Consider the following 23,023-nt stretch of genomic DNA (forward strand, 5'->3'; position numbering starts at 1 on the left):
ATTAATAATAATAATGGTAATAATAAAGTCGCTTATAATAAGCAGACATGGCAACAACTGGGTCTGGGAGGCCTGTCACTCAACCGTCAGACTGAGTCTCATAAAGTCACTGCAAAACAGATCCACTGTAAAACAGATCCACTGCAAAACAGCTCCCCCTAGTGGCGGAAAAAAAATCCTCACAGCAGACGTGCATGATCTGTGGATTTATATGATGTGTATTTGTGATTTGTATTTGTGTTTTGTGTTTGTGTTTTGTATTTGTGATTTGTATCTGTGATTTGTATCTGTGATTTGTGTTTTGTGGATTTGTATTTTGTGGATTTGAAAATCAGAGATGCAAATAACAAATAATAATACAAATCACAGATACAAATCACAGATACAAATCACAAATACAAAACACAAATACAAATCACAAATACAAATCACAGATACAAAACACAAATACAAAACACAGATACAAATCACAGATACAAAATACACAAGAATCTGACCTTGTGAGTTTCAAATCTGGGCATGTGAGTTCAAAATGTGGAAACACAAAATTTCAAAAATTACAAAACTGGAGGTACGCATTTGTGAATTATGAGACTGTTCTGGCTCCATACTACAGTGCTTCTGCTACCATGATCTTGGAAAGAGACCACGTCCAGACAAACTCACTGTCAGAGGTGTGGACATGAGAATTGTTCAGCAAGGAGTACTGTTTTCCCACTGTACTGCAGAAGTTTTGCTTCTGTGTGTGAATGTGAATGGGTGAGGCGATGACTGAAAAAAGCAGGGTTATCATGCCTCATGCGAGACCTGCGTATGTTATGTATTTTGTCCGGTTATTTTAATGTAACAGATTATATACATAAATATGAGTCATGAGGGAGGAGGGGATTGTTGGGGGCAGACTAGCACAATAGACATTATGCCAGAGGTCTTCAACAGGGGGTCCGCGACCCCTAGCTCTATCAAACTCTATCAAAAATGGCTATTTGTCTTTAAATATTTTAAAAACATTTTCCACATTTATATAAAAATAAATCATGATTCTGACTCCCCTCCCCCCAAATTCAACATCTCCTTGCTACTCCCCTGAGTTCTGACTGAGTACAGTGATGGAACGGTGCTTTTAAGTCAGCCAGATCCATGGCGCGGGCTCACTTCAAATAAGCCATAAATCCCACCAAACTGCGAGGCTGTGCCGACTCTGCTACAGCACATTGTAGCCGTGTGCTCCAAACCAGCGCTCCTCGCCCTCCTATTTTCTTCTACTGAAGAGGATTGCATCGCGCATGAACAAATTAAAGCGAGACTCAATGGAAACAGATCTTTGCGCGCACAGAACTGTCACCTATCAGTAACGTTCTACAACATAGGACATTTTTTATCAACAAATTGAGTGGCATTCACAGCAGATTATACGTTTTTTCTCACTGGTTAATCACTATTATATGATATTTACCTTGCTGGCTTGCTCATTTTAAATAAATCACAGAATGCAGAATTCAAAATATATTTTATTCTGGTCGTTTGCCTCGGGGGTTCGGCGCACTAGCGCCCATATGGGCCGGCTGCCGCTGCTTGTATACATGATTACTGTGCAATTGACAGATTGTTGATAGTATTGACATTGGTTCTCAGTTAATAAGTAGCATGAAGAAATGGCAGTGGTATGGCCAACCTGCTCGCTGTACCTTGTACATGTTTAAAATTAAATAATAAATATGTTGTAGCCCGCCCCCCTCCCACCGGGGTCCCTGCTCCATCTCCCCATCAGTTTGGGGGTCCCTGGCCTGAAAACGTTGAAGACCCCTGCGTTATGCCATTGGAACATGAAACAAGGGGATCACTGTATTAACCAACATGGACACAGTCCAAGTCTACTCACTGCAGAGACTCCAGTCCAGAGAAGTTCTTCAGTCCAGACACCGGCAACACGTTGAAGTTCAAGTCTAATTCTCTCAAATGAGAAGGATTAGATCTGAGAGCTGAGGCCAGAACTTCACAGCTTCTCTCTGACAACCAGCAGTTCATCAGTCTAAATGAGAAATAAAACACACAATGTTTGATTGTCTGCTATAAATTACATTATTCCTGAATATAGAGAACCTGCTACAGCCACCAAGGACCTGATCTGGATGGAATGTCTGGGTTTTATAGTTGAAAACCAGACAGGAGTAAAGTGAATCTTTACTTAATCTTCCAACAAGCAGGTAACAGATAGGAAACGGCAAGAGGTTGACAACAGATTTATCCAGCACTGAAAACAGAGTTTATACACATCCAGTTTATACAGCAAACAGAGTATATACACAGGACAAAGGTCAATTGATGGACAGTTTAAGACAAGTGAAGCCGATGTCAGACACAGGAAGGACACCTGCTGGAGAAAGACAATTAGGGATGGGTATCGTTCACCTTTTAATCGATACGATACCTTTTTCGATACCTGGGAATCGATACGATACCTATTTCGATACCATTTTCGATACTTTTTATGTATTATTATTATTATAATTATTATTTGCCTTTTTCTATGGGCTATTTTATAGACGTGGGATCATTATCATAATAATAAACATTATAGGCTATTCTCGGCTATTTTCACAGTAACGAGTGTAGCCTACTAAAGCAGTCATTAAACTTTCAGTAGACCAACTGTTACAGATGCGACCGGCAAGGGGTGCATTCAAAAGTATCGAAACAAGGTATTGTTTGTTTTTACGTGAACCGATACCGATAGTATCGACGTCATTGAATCGATACCATTAAAAGTATCGCCAACGATACCCAACCCTAAAGACAATACAGTATTTACTCAACTTCTGTACTTAAAAGTTTAGGTACTTTTATCTTATTTCATCACATATTCTACACTTTGGCTTTACAAAAGTAGCAGATCTACAAGCTCATAAAGTGTTGCATTGTCAGCTTGTTCTTTTAACTAAATATACTAATGTTGATACCATTACTTTGGTACTTTTACTCAAGTAAAATCTCAAGAGCAGCACTTTTACTAGTAACAGAGAATTGCTACATTGTGTTCTTTTTTTTTCAGTAAAAAAATAAAAGTGGATTTCTTTTTACACCACTGATACAGACAGACGGACAGACGGACAGACGGACAGACAGACAGACAGACAGACAGACAGACAGACAGACAGACAGACAGACAGACAGACGGACAGAGGGACAGAGGGACAGACAGACAGGGGGACATGGACATCAAATGTACTGTACCCTCTAAGGCCATGGCTACACGGAGCTGGATTTTTCATATATCCCGGTTTTTCAGATATCCACATAGAAAAAAATATATATATATATCTAGGTCCACACGACAAAGATATCTAGGTCTAACAAGCACACACACAGTAAAGTCTTCAGAGATATCCGGGTTCCCTGTCTACACGGATCCAGTGAATCGGATATTTTTCAATCTTTCCACTTATTTATCCGGTTTCAAAAATATCCAGCTTCGCAGCCGAAATATCCATCTTCGTGTGGCTGCAAGCCCCAACAGCACAAAAAAATGTCTAGCTTCAGAAATATCCAGCTCTGTGTAGCCATGGCCTAAGTACTGGTCTACTCTGTACTGGTCTGAATGGAAATGTGGGTTAAAGTGTCAGAGGTTCAACATTGCAAAACAGAAACACTCAAAAACAAAGAAAGAACAAGGTGAATCTTTCTCAATTATAATTTTAACATGTACACTGTATTTAATGTACCTCCTCATTATTCTAGTCCATGTGTGTTGCTATGATATCAACCTTATTCATACTCTTCAAATAAAGTCTCACCACAGTATTCATATCATAATCACATAATAAATCACTGATGGTAATAATTATTATAAATTAATCTCACCGTAGAGTCTCAAGTCTACAATGTGGACTTTTCAGTGCAGCACAGAGTAGATCCAGGTAATCGTCCAGTTTGTTGGAACTTAAGTCCAGGTGTCTTAGATGGGACGGATTAGAACTGAGAGCTGAAGCCACAACTTCCATATGTTTCCCCTTGAGGTCCCAAGCAAAGCCAGCAAGTCTATAATTACAGATAAAATGAAAGATCAGAGATGATCAATCAGCCCAAATTCACGGTCACACCACACACGCACGCACGCACGCACGCACGCACACACACACACACACACACACACACACACACACACACACACACACACACACACACACACACACACACACACACAATTTGTATTGATGATACTTTGAATTACTATTCTAGCATGTATGTGTGTACTTGCGTGCATGTGTGTGGGTGTTTTATCAATAACCTCTTGTTATTGTTCTGTGAATTGATAGATGTTGTATATGATGTTTCTGTACATTGTGGGGCACATCACAATGTACAGAAACATCATATACATACAACATCTATCAGACATTTATGTGACCAAAATGAACCATGGTCTAGTTATGGTGTAGTGGTGTGAAGTATTGATTCTGTTTTACTACCTTTTCTATTCACATGACTACTAACCAAGCATTTCTGCTGTTCCTCACAGCTGGGATCAGTCTCAGTCGCCCCCCATAGGCTGTGTTGTACTTGTACAGGTCCAACTCATCCAGAACCTCCTCTGACATCTGCAGCATGTGGGCCAGAGCTGAACACTGGGTTGGAGACAGTTGTGTCTTTGATCTGTCCCCTGACTTCAGGTACTGTTGGATCTCCTGATGTACTGAGTGGTCGTTCATCTCCATCAAACAGTGAAAGATGTTGATACATCGGTCAGGAGAGGCATGGCGATCATCCATCTTCTTCAGGTTGTTGATGGCTCTCTGGATGCTCCCTGGACTGTTTTCTGTCTGAAATAGCAGGCATCCTAAAAGACTCTGGTTGGATTGCAGTGAGAGACCATGAAGGAAGCGTAGAAACAGGTCCAGGTGTCCATTCTTACTTTCTAGGGCTTTTCGGTTGGCTCTCTCCAGGAAGTCCTCCAAATAACTGACATCGCTGTCTCCCAGGAATGTCCTCAGTACCTTCATGTTCTTCTGTGTGAAACAGTGGAACAGGTAGATTGCCGCCAGAAACTCCTGGATGATCAGATGTACAAAGCAGTAGACTTCTCTCTGGAAGAGCACGCCCTCTCTTTTGAAGATCTGTGTGCACACTCCTGAGTAAAGTGAGGCTTCTTTCACATCAAGACCACACTCTTCCAGGTCTTCTTTGTAGAACATGATGCTGCCTTTATCCAGGTGTTCAAACGCCACTCTGCCCAGCTTTAGAAGAACTTCCCTGTCAGTCTCCATGATCTGTTGTTGATTCTCTCTCATTTTTTTGTTTCTTTTCTTTTTTCTTTTTGTCCCCTCATGAGTCTCATCATACTTCTGCTCCTTCCTCTTTGTCTGGACCAACAGGAAGTGGCAGCACATGGCAGTCAGTGTCTTGGGCAGCTGTCCTGTCTCGTCTGTCTTCACCATGTCCTCCAGAACGGTAGCGGTGATCCAACAGAAGACTGGGATGTGACACATTATGTGGAGGCTCTTTGATGTCTTCATGTGTGAGATGATTCTGCTGGCCAGTTCATCATCACTGAATCTCTTCCTGAAGTACTCCTCCTTCTGGGGGTCTGTAAACCCTCGTACTTCTGTCACCAGGTCAACATATGCAGGAGGGATCTGATTGGCTGCTGCAGGTCTGGTAGTTATCCAGATGAGAGCCTGTGGAAGCAGATTCCCCTTGATGAGGTTTGTCAACAGCCCGTCCACTGATGATGTCACTGTGACATCAGAGTCGATGTCAATGTTGTCAAAGTGGAATGAAAACCTGCTTTCGTCCAGACCATCAAAGATGAAGCCAACTTTCCAGACAGCGAGTTGCTCTGCTGTGACGTTCTTTAACGTTGGATGGAAAACATGGATCAGTGTGAGAAGACTGTGCTGCTCATCTCTGACCAAGTTCAGCTCCCGGAATGAGAAGGGAACCAAGAGAATGACATCTTGATTTTCCAAACCCTTTGCCCAGTCCAAGGTGAACTTACGCACAGAGAATGTTTTTCCAATGCCAGCGATGCCCTTGGTCAGAACTCTTCTGATTGGTGTCTCTCTGCCAAGGAGGAGGGGTTTAAAGATGTCACAGCAGTTGATTGGTTGGTCATGATGGGTGTTCTTCTTGTAAAGTGTCTCAAGCTGGTACAGCTCATGTTGGTTATTAACCTCTTCACTCTCTCCCATCGTGATGTAGAGCTCCGTGTAGATGCTGCTGAGGGAAGGCACTTCAGTGACGCCTGTCACAAGATCAAGACTGTTCAAAGTGATCTTAAAATCCTTTAAATCCTGCTGCACACTGACATCTGCTATGAGAAAAGAATGAAGACATGCCAGGTATATTAATTAATGTGGTTAATAATTCATGCCAGAGTATTTATTTTACCTTATTCTTTCTGAAGCTGAATGCACCATGTGAACAGTTGTAAACAAATAACAGGTCTTAAAAAACATGAATGCATCTCCCAGTTGGTAGGGGGGGAAAAATCCATTTGGAGACACCCACGCACAAACACATTACATTGGAATGTATGGAATGTCAATTTAGCACCATCTAGTGGCCGAAAACGAAAAGATGGAGATAAAGTGCTATAAATAGAAAGACGGAGAACTCACATAAAATGTGTTAAACATCAAGCTTAATTTATAACTTTACATTCTAAAGGCCCATTCCCACTGGGCCAGATAACAGATACAAAAAATGTCTTTCTTTCTCCAGATAAAAAAAAAAAGAAAAGAAAAAAACGAAATCTCTTTCTCCATTCAAGTGGATGGTAAGATACAGATTTAAAAAAAAGATATCTGTCACAGATATGTTTTTATCTGTTATCTGGCCCAGTGGGAATGGGCCTTTACAGCTGTATACACACAGCTGTAACATGTCCTCCTTTAGGAACCAAAAAAGAAAAAGAAAACAAAAAAAGAAACAGACTACCAGGAAAATAATACTGTTTAGCTACACTATTTGACAATGTCTTCTACCATCAAACTTGTAGATCTGCTATTTTGTTTGAGATAGTAAACATTTGTTCTTTAAATGTTTTCTTTGAAAGGGGTCAGTGGCCAAATACAGTACATTTTTGGGGGTCGTTGACATGGAAAGGTTTGAGCGCTACAGATTCTAAAGAATTCTAAAAAGTGTGTAGAAGACATTTGTAGAATCGGCCGCAGGTCTTAATACGTTAAAGTCATTAACATGAAATGTTAATTAGTGTCAATTGTGTCCAGTCTTACTTTGTCCACTGCTGGTCTGACTAGGTGTCTTCAGCCCATTTGTGGTCCTGAATGTCTGTCCACACTGGGGACAGTCATGGTGTCCTGTTGGAGCAGACTGGTCCCAGTATGAGGTGATGCACTGTCTGCAGAACCAGTGTCCACAGCTGCTTGAGACTGGATCTGTCAGAACCTCTTCACACACTGAACACCTGGACGCCTGCTCTGTCTCAACACAACCATCTCTTCTGTGGATATGAAGAATTATTATTTATATTATTTATTACGACTATATTCCTGATGGATATAAGGATGTTTCCAAACTACTTGGTGTTGGTATACATTAATAGTGTCCACTTTGTCATGGAATTATATATTCTTTATTTGGCCTGTAAATTGTAACAAAGTTAATACACTCCTATAACCTCCTAGACCTAGACAGTCTGTCTGTCTGTCTGTCTGTCTGTCTGTCTGTCTGTCTGTCTGTCTGTCTGTCTGTCTGTCTGTCTGTCTGTCTGTCTGTCTGTCTGTGTCTGTATCAGTTTGACAAACTTGAATACAAATCTATATCTCATGTACTTTAGACAGTGTGATGAGTTTATTCATAAATGAAAAGAAACACTTTAATACCGTCATTACATGTTCATGCTTCAAAACTAAAGTATTACAAACCAGAACATTTATAAAGCTCAAGATCTGTGCTCAGTAGAGTTAGATAACAACTAAATCATGTGTTTTCTTTTTCCAGACCTGTGATTAGTAGAGTGGTGTCCATCTTTGAAGGTAATAGGTCTATCCATGGACCAGTCACTCTTCATGGAGACACAGCTAGGTACAGGAGAACCTGCTCTGTGCTGATCAACCCTGATAGAAAGAGGATCAACATTATTTACTTAACTATATTCAATCATACGACCCATGTGGAATCCACACACACTTCTATTCAAACATCTTTTATACAAATTATCTACTCTATAAACCTCTTCAAAGTCCACAGGGAACATTTCAGGAGTGATCCTGGTTCATTTGATGTCATTTTTATATAGTTTAGACAACTCTGAAGAGTTGTTACATATCTTATCTTCATATAATTGCACAGGTTAAGACCCCATGGGGGAAAAAAAGAGTGATAAAAACATTTTCTAATAGGGCCTATTCGGTGGAAAGAAGTGAGATGACAATTTCTGACTGTGACTTAGTTTGTGGCTGACCACCATCTATTCTATGAAGATGACAATTGACAAAGGTAGCAAATATTGTCATTAAATATCATTAAAACAATCATTCATTAGTGTGCAATAAGTGTTAAATGACTTTATATTACTGTAATCATTTCTTGATAGCCTTTTGTCTTGATTGACATGACGTCATGGGCTGCTATACTCGATAACAAGCTTGATAAGCCCAAAGCTTATTGATACCAGCTACTCAATACATTTGTAATCGAGTTTGTAGCGGGCCCTTGTTTCGAGCTCCTTCCCTACCTATAATATGTGTGTCCTTTTATGCTCTCCTTTGCGTGGACATATATAAATAGTTAAAAGTGGAGCCTGACTCATAATCACATTGAGACAACATTAGAGAGGATAAGAGGCTAAAAGTCCATTCATTATCTGCTATCAGTGAATCAGTCAGACAGACAGGTCAGTGTATTTTTCGGCCATCCGGGATTCTGTTTTATATGTATTAAATTTAAATTCAGAAAACAGTCCAAAACGGCCTGTTTTTGAATACTGTTTGGAAGTGGCAAAACAAAACTTAGAATTAGGTATTGTAAGAACAAAATACGACCCCGTTCCAGATTCTCATTGGTGTGTTTCAAATCAGAATGAAGAATTTAAAAAGCGCTGGTCAGACCTGTACTCCAATACTCTGAATCAGGTTTGAGACACACTGCTCCTACCCTGCCCCCAGCCTCCGTCCCTCCTCGCCCCGGAAGCAGTTCCCCTACCCATAAGCAGGCCCCATAAACACTTGTCTAAAGCGTGCTGGCACTTTGGCGCCGCTGGAGAGAGTTCCGGGGTGAAGGAGGGGGGAGAGGGGGGGGGGACATAGAGTTATAAGAAGTATAGAGAGGACACGGGATATCCCCGCCCATCCACTTGCATTGAGTTGCTCACCCAGCGCATGAAGCCTACTTCCGCGTCTGAAACGCCTCGAAAACGTGACGTAGTGGGGCCGATTTTGTTAATGGACGCACTGGGGCTCCAATTCATGAACGAGCACTTCCGCTATGAACGCGCAGTCAATACAAAGAAGCCTAGATGCGCGTTCATGTTTCTGGCCCCAACTGCAGTACCTCAAAACGGCCACCATGTCCATGGCGCTTCAGAGCTCCCCCAAGGTTCTGGGGGCTTGGGGGGGAGGGACGGAGGAGGGACGGAGACGGGGGCGGGGTAGGAGCAGCGCGTCTCAAAACTGATTCAGAGTATTGGAGTACAGGTTTGACCAGCGCAGGGTCGTTTTACATTCTTCATTCTGATTTGAACCACACCAATGAGAATCTGGAACCGGGTTGTGTTTTGTTCTTACAATACCTAATTCTAAGTTTTGTTTTGCCACTTCCAAATAGTATTTAGAAATAGGCCGTTTTGGACTGTTTTCTGAATTTAAACATAATTATAAAACAGAATCCCGGATTGCCGAAAAATACACTGACCCAGACAGACAACCTTGAATCAAAAATAAATCTATATCTCATGTAATTTGTACATGGAGAGTGTGATGAGATTATTAATAACTGGAAATAAACACTATTAATACCATCATAACCTGTTCATACTACAAAACTAAAGTAAAAGACCGTCGCATACACAAACTAGAAGGCAATGGTAGCCAATCAGGAGGGAATATTGGAAATGGGACAGATCCATGTTGATGACATGACTTTAGAGATACTGTGTATACCACTTTGTGTGATTTTAGGGCAAAATCTGTAGGAACAGTGTCCAAAAATGTGTGTGTCAAAAAGGAGTGTGTGTGCAAAGTTTGGCATGGATCGGGGCAACAGTGGCAGAGATGAGTAGGGCAAAAGTGTGATGTGTGACGTGTGACAGACAGACTGACAGCCGGTGGAGGTTTTGATAGTAACTGCTACCTGACGGTTGCAATTAAGAGCAAAGAGCCAGAACATTATAAACCTCATGATCTGTGCTCAGTACAGTTTGATAACAACTAAATCATGTGTTGTTTTCTGTGTGTTTTACATTCTGACCTGTGATCAGTAGAGTGGTGTCCATCTTTGAATTCAATGTCATGTTTATGCATGGACCAGTCACTCTTCATGGAGACACAGCTGGGTGTTGGAGACGCTGGTCTGTGGTGAACACTTCTGAAATCAAGATTTCAGAAGTAATTGGTGAACCAAGGAGTTAGTTCCCAGCGCACAGTGTATCCGCCCCTCTACTCCTAAGAAGTGGCCCAGCTCGACTCGGCTAGGCAGAAAATGAGTTAAAGAGCAACACTGCTACAGAATGGAGACACAGATGTGTGGGGTTCATTTGGTTCGTTGTACAACATGGACACTGTGCGTGAAAATTATAACTATGGTTGTAAACTATCAATGATAGAGAGCTGCACTTTGGACCTCATAATGACAGTTGTAAGATACAGTAGGACAGTTGCACTTTGTCATGTTCTATGTTGTGTTTATTTTGGGAGGCTCTCTCCACTCCGACATGTCGCCACTCCGAAATTGACTTCTTATTGTCGGAGTGGCGACACTCCCATGGGGGTTCGGTTTAGGGTTAGGGTTAGAGATAGGGTTAGTGTCGGAATGGAGACATGTCGGAAAGGAGACATGTCGGAGTGGAGAGATGCACTAGTTTATTTTATAGTGTTTTATTGCAAGGCTCGTTTGAATGCTTGATTCTGATTGGTCAATCGCTGTAATCAGCGGTCTGATATTTCTGGATAACAGAGCCGCTCAGCTTGATAACAGACCACTGCCTAATCAAAGGGTCAGAACACCTGCTGCATGCGCTGAGGCTGCACTTCGTGAATCTTGTGCTGTATCCAACATGTCAGCCATGTAAACAAACACACAGCGACATTTACAACTAAACATTGCTCTCAAGAATGTTTTTGAAAACATTTGACAATAGACAATGCAGTAACCAAATATGGATTCTATTTGATTAACACTTCCTTGTTTGCGTTGAGGCCACGTTGCACTCTGCGGACGGCCAGTGCAACACTTTCACTACTGTTAGCAAGGAAATATGTCATTGTTTTTTTTACTTGGGTCAATGTATTAATTTATTTAGTAAGTATACCGTGCAATAAGCGGGATAACATCTCGCTCAGCGGTCATTATCAAGTGATAGGAGCCCTTCAGGTTGATATGCCACCTCCGCTCTGCAGGCATATCAACCTCCTATCACTCGATCGGAGCAATCGCTGAGCGAGATGTTATTCCTTACTTAAAGGATAACTTTGTTTTTTTACAACAAGGGTTCATATTTTAGATAGTAATTAGAGAAAAGTGTTAAAATGTTTTCATTTGCTTCGTTCTATTGTTTTATCGTGTATACCGTGCTAAAATGTGGGGCATGCGTACGCCAGGGGGCATGCGTACAAGTGGCAAAATATGTCTTTTTAGACACAATAAGCCAGCAGTTTCTTTATTGCTATTTACAGTAACACTTCTAGCCCCCATAAGTCACATCCAACCATGAAAGGTTGCGTTGTATCTTGGGAATGGGCTTATTCTGTGTAAAATGACATATTTAGCCACTTGTACGCATGCCCCCAACCACTGAAATAAGAATCTCTAAAACAATAGAAAGAAGTAAAGGAAATCATTTTAACACTCATCTTTTATATTCTTTAATTACAATCTAAAATATGAACCCTTGTTGTAAAAAACTAAAGTTGTCCTTTAATGTTGTGTATGGTATAGTGTTATAGTGGTGTGTGTATATGTTATACAGTAGTGTTATAGTGGTGTGTATATTGTTTATGAGGATTCCCATACTTTGTGTCTGGAGGTCCAGGTTCATTGGTGAAGTTAAAGGGATGTCCCATAGACCGGTCACTCTTCATAGACACACAGCTGGGTGTTGGAGACTCTGGTCTGTGGTAAACACTTCTGGAATCATACAAATATTGACAATTACTGTATCATGTGGAGGAAAAAGTACATTTCTTCAAGATTCCTTGTTGTGTTTGTTTGCTGAAAAGGCAAATTTGTCAATTTGGTAGCTGCAGTTTAAAGTAAGTTTGTACCTGCTCTGGGGAAAGAGAATTCAAAATGAATACTATCATATTAACTTTTCAAGCCGCGACCCCCCAAAATAATCATATTTGAGGAACCCCCTGGCAATTACTTGGAATTGTAGGAGTTGAGCTGTTCAATAGCTGAACTTTTAGGAAAATAGCTGATCTACAAGCTCAGCTATTTTAAAACATTTCTTATTATTATACTTTTTTGTAAGTTATGTTTGACAATGTGGCTAGTGTGAAAGTGGTTGTGCCAATTGTGCCCACCACATGCCAGTGGTTTTGTGCATACTAGACAGAAAAATAACAGGGCACTTCAAAAGAGACTGCCTACCCACATAATATACTAGCATTCAGCTGTGTCTTGACTCGGGGAAATGTCGCTCTTTCGAATGACCGTAATTTCGACAAAGGAGCGTCGGGAGGTTTAGAGCTCACCCCACAGAGGTTAGGGTTAGGGTAAGGGTTGGGTTTGGGTGTTGAAAAGATGACACATAGTAACAGCGAAACGCTCCCTCTTGACTCTACACACTTTACTAATTTGTAGGGGTGAACATGTAATGTATAGGTTACAACATTTCAGTGTGAATTTGCTATATAATATAACTGTAAAGGCCCTCCAAATGATTGTTTTCTTGACACACACACACACACACACACACACACACACACACACACACACACACACACACACACACACACACACACACACACACACACACACACACACACACACAAACCTGCAAAAGCCCCTGCCTCTCCCCCCATACTTGTAGCCTACATGGGCACAGTATGTCTAGGTTTTAAGTTACACTTTGTCATTTTCTAGTGTTGTGTTTATTGTTCAGGAGGATTCCCATACTTTGTGTCTGGAGGTCCAGGTTCATTGGTGAAGTTAAAGGGATGTCCCATAGACCGGTCACTCTTCATAGACACACAGCTGGGTGTTGGAGACTCTGGTCTGTGGTAAACACTTCTGGAATCATACCAATATGGACAATTAGTATGTGGATGAAAACAGTACATTTGTTCACGACACATAGAGCAATGGAGGTCATAAACAGACTCACATGAGGACTTAAAGGAGTAGTTCACCCCCAAAATGACTTTTTTTCTATTGATTAGTCATGCCATGGAAACTAGAGTTCAATAATATTTTTTTTGTTTTTGTCACATTCCTAAGACAAAAATTTGATTCGAGTAAATTTACCCCCATTGATTCCAGATGGGGACCCGTTTCGAAACGGGTCCCCATCTGGAACGAATGGGAGTACATTTATTGTTATCACATTTTTGTCTTAGGAATGCGACAAAAAAATAAAAATATTATTGAACTCTAGTCTCCATGGCGTGACTAATCAATAGAAAAAAAGTCATTTTGCGGGTGAACTACTCCTTTAATATAATTACAAATAAATAAATCTGTGTATTGTACATAAACACACTCACATGAGGATTTGATATCATATAAATAGTCAACACAACGTCACTCCCAACTCCTCACATAGTTCACTCCTGTCTAAACCTTTTAGGTCACAGTGAGACAACATTATGGATAAATAGGCTACAAGTCCATTATTATTAGTTATCTGCTATCAATGAATCAGGCTGACAACCTTTAATCAAACATACATATAGCATATCAGTTCATTATGCCAGGTTGTCAGGTGGGTCTTGACCCAGCTGATGTTAGCCACACCCACAGTGTTGGGTGTATGGTAAAAGGGGAGGGGATGAGTTTATGATGTCAATAAATCAGTGTTTTTCGATCAGGCCTTTTGACTCAGAGGCTTTCAGCTTTCAGGAAGAAACCAAAAATAATACACATGGAAGGCAGATTTGCCCATTATAACCCCACTCAGTGGTCTATTAGATTAATGTTAACACACATACAAAACAGAAAAAGTACAAAATTATGGCACCACCTCTTTAATAACTGAAAATAACTCTTCAAAGCATCATAACCTGTTCATACTACAGAACGTAACTTACGTAAGTACCAAACTAATTAGAACAATTAGTTCCCATCACTAACGCAAGCCTAGCCTGTGGCTAGTTTTCAATCACCAAATAAAAACTCTGGACAATGGATGAGCAGGATACTGTTGTTTAACCAACAGCCACTGGAAATGATGATGATAATGGAGTTGTATGGAGTAAACATGACTAACATTTAGCTCTGGTCTATCTAACACTATCATGGACCAGAACTAACTGATTAGACTAATCTAACGCTATGGACCAGAGATAACTGACATGGTAATTTAACGCTATTACCCTTAGTGATTGGTAAATATACCGGTATAGGCTATAGCTTTGTGCATCTATCTGCCTGTCTGCTGTGCATCTGTATGTTTTGCAATGATTTATCAAATTATTTTAATTCATGACACAAATGTACAGTGTCAATAGCCTGGGTGCCATCCTGCTGCTTGCTCCGTTCTGCGATTTGTTTTTGTCACTCCGCATCACAGTCTGGAAAGCCTCCTATCTCCACGGGGAGGTGGGACCTAGAAAGCGTCTGTAACACATCCGCGCTTCCGATTGGTCTGTGGTGTGGGGCGGGACAAATACACCAGTGTGTATTGGCTGGCTGATGTAGCTACTAGAGTTCTCAAATTCTGCCCGAACCTGACCATACCCGAACCCGACCCGACATTTAGGGTAGGGTAGGGCCTAAAATGTATACTAATTAGTCGGGCCGGGTAGGGCTCGGGCTCAATGAAAAAAGAAAATATATATTTTATTATTATTTTATTACTATTACTCTATGATAGAGTAATGAGAACCCGACCATACCCAAACCGGATCCGACATTTAGGGTAGGGTAGGGCCTAAAATGTATGCTAACTAGTAGGGCCGGGTAGGGCCTCGGGCCTGCCCAGTTAGGGCTCAGTTAGGGCCAGGCCTTAATTTTCAGGCCCGTTGCGAACTTTACCCTAACCCTACTCTGATTCGCTGGAACAACATCCAATCAGCAACGACGTCGCTACGTCACAACTGACGTTCAGAAATATGAGTCAACTGATTAATATCCATACTGTGATGCGGAGTGACAAAAACGAATCGCGGGAACGGAGGGAGAAGGATGGCACCCAGGCTACAGTGTCAATGCTTGTAAGCTTAAGTAAAATAATGACCTGATGGACTGCCCTAGACTGTATATGAGGTAAAATAATGACCTACAGAGGACTACACTAGACTGTAGATGAAGTAAAAGCTGGTTAAAGGTGACCTTTCTCACCCCATTTAAGATAGCAATGCTGCAACCTCATTTAAAGACCAACACACCTACAGATGGCTGGGGTTTATTTTGTACTTTGTACAACATGGGCATTGTGCGTGACAATGACAACTGTGGTTGTCAATCAATCAATGACAGAGAGCTGCACTTTGGACCTCATAATGCCAGTTGTAAAATTTATAGTGTTCTAATGTTGTGTATGATATAGTTGTGACCGAAGGTTGCAGTTTAGTATGAGAAACGGCTCATCATGTCACCGTCCGTACGTCCGTGTGCGCTTTATTACGATCTATGGGTTTGCCACTCCGACATCACACTCTGACATCACTGTGATGTCAGGGGAACCACACTAACAGAATCCCTTTTATTCCCATATATGGAGATCCCTGATGTCATCAATATTAAGCCCATGGAGGCAACATCAGCCACATACCACAGTAACAGAATCCATATATGGCCAAGACCATAATATGGGTACCAGGGGTAACTGGTCCGATATACATCACTGGCCAGATGGCCAATGCTTGTTGCTCTTAGGCATCTGGTGTTATAGAGTTGTGTATATGGTATAGCGTTATAGTGTGTATGGTATAGGAGGATTGCCATACTTTAAGCATGGAGGTTCAGGTTCATCTTTAGACCCACAGCTGGCTGTTGGAGACTCTGCTCTGTGGATGTGATGTTTTTCTCTTCCCTCCTCCTCTCTCTCCACATTCTGACTCATCTTTGGTCTTTATTTAACCTGTCAGGGTTACAGGCAATACAATAAACCAATACAACTGGACTTGATGGGTGAATCAAGTCCACTCCACACACACACGCACACGTGCACGCACACATGCACACGCACACGCACACACACACACACACACACACACACACACACACACACACACACGCACAATCACACGCACACGCACACACACACACACACACACACATACCGGTACACACACACTGATAGTAGAAGATATTGCACAGAAGTTTGCAAGCCGTTTAGCTTAGCTGTTGGAAGCCTCTTACAACCAACCTACGGTATGTACGCACATGGCCTAGGCTGCCAAAGATGAACACACATAGATTGCACCTACTGTATAGCCTAGCTCTGTGATGGTTTGGAGGAGCGGCTGCTATTTAATGACTCTGGTCATAAGAGCTTCCTCTAAGCTAAAAGGTACAGCCAATAATCTACACCAAACCTCTTTGCCAGAAATAGCAGATCTACAGTACAAGCTTACAATGTCTCGCGGCGTGTGCTTGTAGATCTGCTATTTTCTTCTAATGTACCCCTCAAAATATTGATGGGTTCAAGTGGTTAGTGTAAAAAAAAAAGGTTCCTATCACACAAAGATTTGGTGGCCCTCCTAACTCTGAGGACCCCCTGTTGAAGACCCCTGCTAAAGAGTGTTAAAAAGTATTAAAAATAGAGAAATAAAAACACTTACCCTCCATTCCACTGTCCTTCTGTGTTGCTGTGCGCTGTCAGAATGGAGTGTTTGCTCTCCTACTGCCGTAACAACACTAATACTGCTAATAATTAACCTCACACACCTACTGTATGTGACCTTTGACAACTCTGCGTGCGTGCGTACCTGCACGCTTGTATTTCTCCATGACATTTGATCTGGCAGTTATGTTTATGTACCGTGGTCTTCAAGACAACATTGCGCAAGACAGCAGCCTTAAGTACAAAATGTTCCACAAAACAAAACTCGATCCATGAATTCAAGGCTTCATGGGGGGTGTAATTGATAGAAAATAAGTCATTATTTGGGTGAAATTAATTCCATTGATTTGGGCAATAATGTAAGTGTCTCTGACCAGAGTCATTTGGTGGTTCACAACCTTTTATTCCTCCTGACATCTGATACAACCTGAACCCACACATGCACACACTATACTGTACACACATGCACAAACATACACGGACATATACACACATGCACGGACATTTCAGATTCTTCAGATATGTTAACCATTTAATCCATATCCTTCTCATGAGGCAAATGGCGAAAATAGCATATTTTTAGTGGCCAAGCCACAAAGTGGCAAAGGCTCATTGATATTGTACTTCATCACTATTATTCTTCTGCCACTTTTTCTCTAGTGGCTTGACCGTAGTCGCTTTTTATGAAACTCGGCAGTATGATAGAGGACTATGCCAAAAGGCTAAATCACGAAGCTCGCAACAATTGACCAAAGGGTGGCACTGTTAGCCTGGTTACAGACCCTGTATCGCTAGCCACACCCCTTTAAAATTTTGTTTCGCCGATACAGAGGTCTGGTGTTGCTCTCATTGAAGAGGGTTTGGAAATCTGTACGGCGAATCAGCGTCGCTTGTCGGGGCTTGTGATCAGCGTGGATGGGGTTTTCCAAGAACTCAGTCCGATTCCAAGTAACCTAGCGCCGCCGCCGTACCGTACCACACTTTCGCGGTACATTGCGCCGCCCGTCGTGGTAATATGCGATCGTATCGATCTCGCTATGAAACATCAGTAGCAGACATGTTATGTTGTGTTTGATTACTAGTTCGTAGTGCTCCTATTCTGCCTGTTTCTTTGGTTAGCAAGTAGCACTAGCAAGCAACAGGCTAGCCACTAGCCAGCCACTAGTGATGTGTCGTTCATGAGTGATTCGTTCAAATCCCTGAAATGGGTCATTCACACTTTCGTTCACACCCCCGCCCCTCCCCCTAATAGCCCCGGCCGGCAGACAGGACGCAACGGTGGGCTGTACTCGCAACGTAATAAAAACGCTCCCGCGATTGTGTTTTTCACGGGACGATCGCGCTATGAACGAATCATTTGAACAAATCTTTTGAACGGATCATTACCGTGAACAAAATGATCTGTTCACTGAAATGAACGGGATTGCCCATCACTACCAGCCACAAAACAACACTACGTCATCTGCTTTGCTATTGTTGTGTTGGTCAGACGGTGAACCAATCACAGAAGACTGCCTCTTTGGCAAAGCCCATCCCAGAAACTGCCTTGGATGAAAGCAGTTTCAGACTGAATAATGGAGTGAAACGAAATGTCAATTCAGGCTGAGTGTCAGGCTATGGCGCTGTAGGAAGCCTTTGAAAATGCAAACTTTGAACTGGTATAGCTCATGCTCTGTTTGAGATACAGCCATGAAACCTGTATGCACTTATGCGTCCCCCCATGCCGAACAACTTTTACACTCTGACTTCTGACCTCTGACCTTTAGTTCTCCCACCATTTTGAATTATATGAAAAACAGTAAAGATCTATCCCCTCCTGGGATTTTTGCGTCACGTGCACAAAGCGTTTTTTTAAATGTTTTACATGAACTTTGGACCAATACGGTCAAACTGTCTGGTCAGATTTTTTTTATTGTTTTTTTTTTTAATAATTCAATGAATATTGCAGTTTTATGCAAATTATTCTTCTGCCTCTAAATCATACATGCAAAGTGACACGTTCATGGCATTTGGCAAAGATGTAGAGGTTTAGTCCAAATATCAATCAACCAATCTTATTCCTATTGGCCAAAGCGGGGCGCTATACAAACTATGTGATGTCTACACCTATTTTGTGATGGCCAAAGATTACAATGATGCCATGTACAGCATCATAAACTGTCCAGGTGAATAATTAATGGTCAATTAATTGATGTGAGAAGGAAATCACAGTATTTTATGTTTGTTGCATATACAGTCTTTTGCATACATGTTGTGTAGAGGCCAATTTGTGTTTCTAAGGACTAAGGACCTTTATCTAACATGCCTATGAAGTGCACACACACACACACGCACACACACACACACACACACACACACACACACACACACACACACACACACACACAAAATAATAATAAATATAGCTGCAAGCAGCGATAAAGTGGCCAAAAACGCCTCAAATCATGAACACACCCCGCGATGTGCGTGAAATTTTGCATGCACATTCCCACTAGGTCAAGGAACAGATGCCACCCTTCTCACATTGGCCTGTCATAGCACCACCAGGGGGTCAACTTTAGCATAACACATTTTTGGAATAAAATGCCTCAAATAGCTTCCGATTGCCGTGAAAGTCCCATAAACTGTCCAGGTGAATAGTATCACAGTATTTTATGTCTGTTGCACGTACAGTCTTTTGCATACATGTTGTGTATTATAGAGGCCAATTTGTGCTTTTACCTATAACTCCACCGATTAGTGTAAAACTTTGTATGCACACTTCCCAGAGGCCAAGGAAAAACCTGTGCCCTGCATTTTTCACATCTGCCTTTTATAGCGCCCACCAGAAGGCCGACTTACAGTATGTGAAACACATTCTTCGATATTACTCCTTCAGATTTTATCCAAAAATCACACAAATTTGTCCGATATGTCATATTCTATCTAATTGGCTAACATTGGATTCCAAAGTTTGCAGGATTGCTCCTTTTTGAACAAAATGCCTCAAATCATGAATGCAGCCTATGTGTGTGAAGTTTGGACACACATTCCCACTAGGCCAAGGAACAGATGCCACCCTTTTCACATTGGCCTGTTAACGCCACCAGCAGATCAACTTTTGCAAAATAAATTTTGGAACAAAATGCCTCAAATCCTGCATGCAGTGTCCGATTTCCGTGAAAGGCCCAAGAAAGCGTGGCACCCTTTTCACTTTGGCGTATTATAGAGCCACCAGGAGGCCAAAAAACCTACCTTACCTGCCAGAGACCTGTTATCTGTGCTCGGTGCTCACTGCTTCCAGTTTTTCTTTGATTTCTTTTCACACTTTTCTTGCTTTTCCTGCTTTTTTTCCGCAGCTTTTTTCTTTCCTACTTTTTCTGGCTTGGACACTTTATCGCTGCTTGCAGCTATATTTATTATTATTATTCCACCACTTTTTCTCTAGTGGCTTGACCGTGCCCGAGGACATCGCAGGCCCCCGAGGCTGACTACACCGAGCCCAGAAGTCTCTTGGAAGGAGCTGGGCCGCTGGACATCGGCCCCGCTATACCACCAACACCTGAGGCTGTGGCCGTCGTGCCTAGAAGTCTCATCAAAGGAGCTGGGCCGTCATCTGGGACATCATCATCATCATCATCGTCATCAGCTGGGGTGGCCACCGTGTCTAGAAGTCTCTGCACCGGAGCTAGGCCGGTGGTCACCAGCAAGAATAACTCAGCTCTGGACAATGACACAACACGGTCCCCCCCTCTCCGGCAACCGCCAAAGCCACCTATGGCTAAGGTAAAATACAGGAACCCAGTTTTTAAAAAACATAGAAAATGTAAATTTTTTAAAACACTAAACCAAGCTAAAATTGTGTGGGACCCCCTATGTAAACCCAAAGGTTTGTTCTGTGGCCATCTAAACATCCAGAGTATGGTAAATAAGCACAGTGAGCTAGAAAATCTGCTTGTAAACTCTAACATTGACTGTTTAGGTCTGACGGAAACATGGTTAAAGCGGTCATCCCCAGATGCCTTAGTGAGCATGCCTGGTTACAAGGTGTTCAGAAGGGACAGAGTAACTGGGAAGGGTGGGGGGGCCCTGCTTTATATCAAGAACACCTTACAATGTAAGCAAATTGTATGGCCCACTGAGATCCAGGCCGAATGTGTAGGTGTAGAAATTACACTATCCACAGAGATGAAGTTCACTCTAATTTGCTTATACCGTCAGCCATCAGCTAAAGTAGAAGTATACGACCAGCTAAAGACCATCCTCACGGCGTGTGATTTTAATCAAGAAGTAATACTAATTGGTGATACAAATGTTAACTGGGACGATAAAAAAATAAGGAAAAATCTTAAACTGGTAACAGACCACTATAATCTGACCCAATTAATAGAGCAACCTACAAGAATAACCAGTCACTCAGCAACCAAGATAGATTTACTGTTTTCAAATAAAGTGGAAAGAATCGCTAAAACATTTAACTTTGTGACAGGTCTCTCTGACCACAACATAATATTCTTTTCCAGAAAACTCTCAAAACAGGCGTTTAGCAAAGCTCAGTCCCAGCCTATAGTCAAAACAATCCCAAAACATCTGCAACATAGCCTTGAGGTTGCCCTACAAGGGCTTGAGTGGGATGATCTACACTCATGTGATGATGTTGAGACCGGATGTAATATCCTGCTTTCCAAAATTGGCAGGGTAATGGAATCTTTCACCAGAGGTGGTAACCAGAGGAAAGGGAGAAAAATTACTCTACCTTGGGTCGATAAAAAATGTAGAGATCAAATGAAAACCAGAGATTTACTGCTTAAAAAGGCATTAAAATCTGGCCTGACAACGGACAGACAGCTATTCACACATGCTAGAAACAAAGTCACAAATTTCTTAAGGAGGGCTAAAGCTGGATTTTATATCTCCATCATAGAGAGTGCCAGAGGAAATGGAAAAAAAGTGTGGGAATACATAAATAAACTGACAGGGAAATACTATAAGCAGGAAAATAACAACTTAGAACTTAAAATAGATAATGTCCTGGTGAAAGATCCCCACACGCTTGCTAGCAATCTAATGCTGTTTTTTCTAAACTCTGTGTATGAAATCACACAGTTGTTCAGACCCTCTAAGTTTGTTTCACGCCCTGTTCAAAATGATCTCCCCATTTTTAATTTGGAAGAAGTCACAGAAAACGAGGTGACAAACATTGTCAGATCACTGAAAGCATCCAAAGCTAAAGATGCACACGGGCTTGACACAAACTTTCCTAAAACAAATATTGTCTCTCTGGTGGCACCAATCACACATCTGGTAAATCTGTCCATAAGAAAATGCACTGTCCCAACTCAGTGGAAAGCTGCTGTTATAACACCTATATTCAAATCTGGCTCAAAAACGGACATATCAAACTATAGACCCATAAGCATCTTACCTGTTATATCAAAAGTGGCTGAAAAGTGGATTGTAAAGTCTATTGTTAAACATCTAGACAAAGGCTACACCCCTCTGCATCCTATGCAGTTTGGGTTTCGAGCCTTCCACTCCACTGAGTCAGCAAATTGCTTATTCATTGAAAAGTTAAAGTGTGCTTTGAACAAGGCCCCATGCGCAATGGCAGTATTTTTAGATTTCAAGAAAGCATTTGACTCTGTCAGCCATCAGGTCCTCTTGTCCAAACTAACACATTTCAACTTGTCCCCAGAGGCCATCAAATGGTTTACATCATACCTATCAAATAGAGAACAGTGTGTAAGCATAAATGGCATCAAGTCTCCTTATCACACTTGCTCGGTTGGTGTCCCCCAGGGATCAATAGTAGGACCAATTCTGTTTTCTCTGTTCATAAACGACCTACCTGATGTATGTAAAGATGTACATATCCAGATGTACGCAGATGATGCGGTTATACTGACTCATGGAAAGAGC

General features: G+C 41.6%; 1 protein-coding gene across 1 annotated transcript in view; it reads right to left on the reverse strand.

Moving 5' to 3' along the window:
* Positions 1-4,478: 4,478 nt before the first annotated feature.
* Positions 4,479-23,023, reverse strand: part of LOC308280329 (protein NLRC3-like) — a gene marked incomplete at both ends in the record, with an annotated part of 68,799 nt that continues 50,254 nt past the window's right edge. Inside the window, one exon of the mRNA XM_080720591.1 lies at positions 4,479-6,241. Within this exon, the coding sequence (XP_080576717.1) occupies positions 4,479-6,241 (1,763 nt within the window). The remainder of the gene's footprint in view (positions 6,242-23,023) is intronic.

Source organism: Nannobrachium achirus (genome assembly GCF_963921795.1).
Source record: "Nannobrachium achirus genome assembly, chromosome: 24".
Taxonomy (NCBI): domain Eukaryota; kingdom Metazoa; phylum Chordata; class Actinopteri; order Myctophiformes; family Myctophidae; genus Nannobrachium; species Nannobrachium achirus.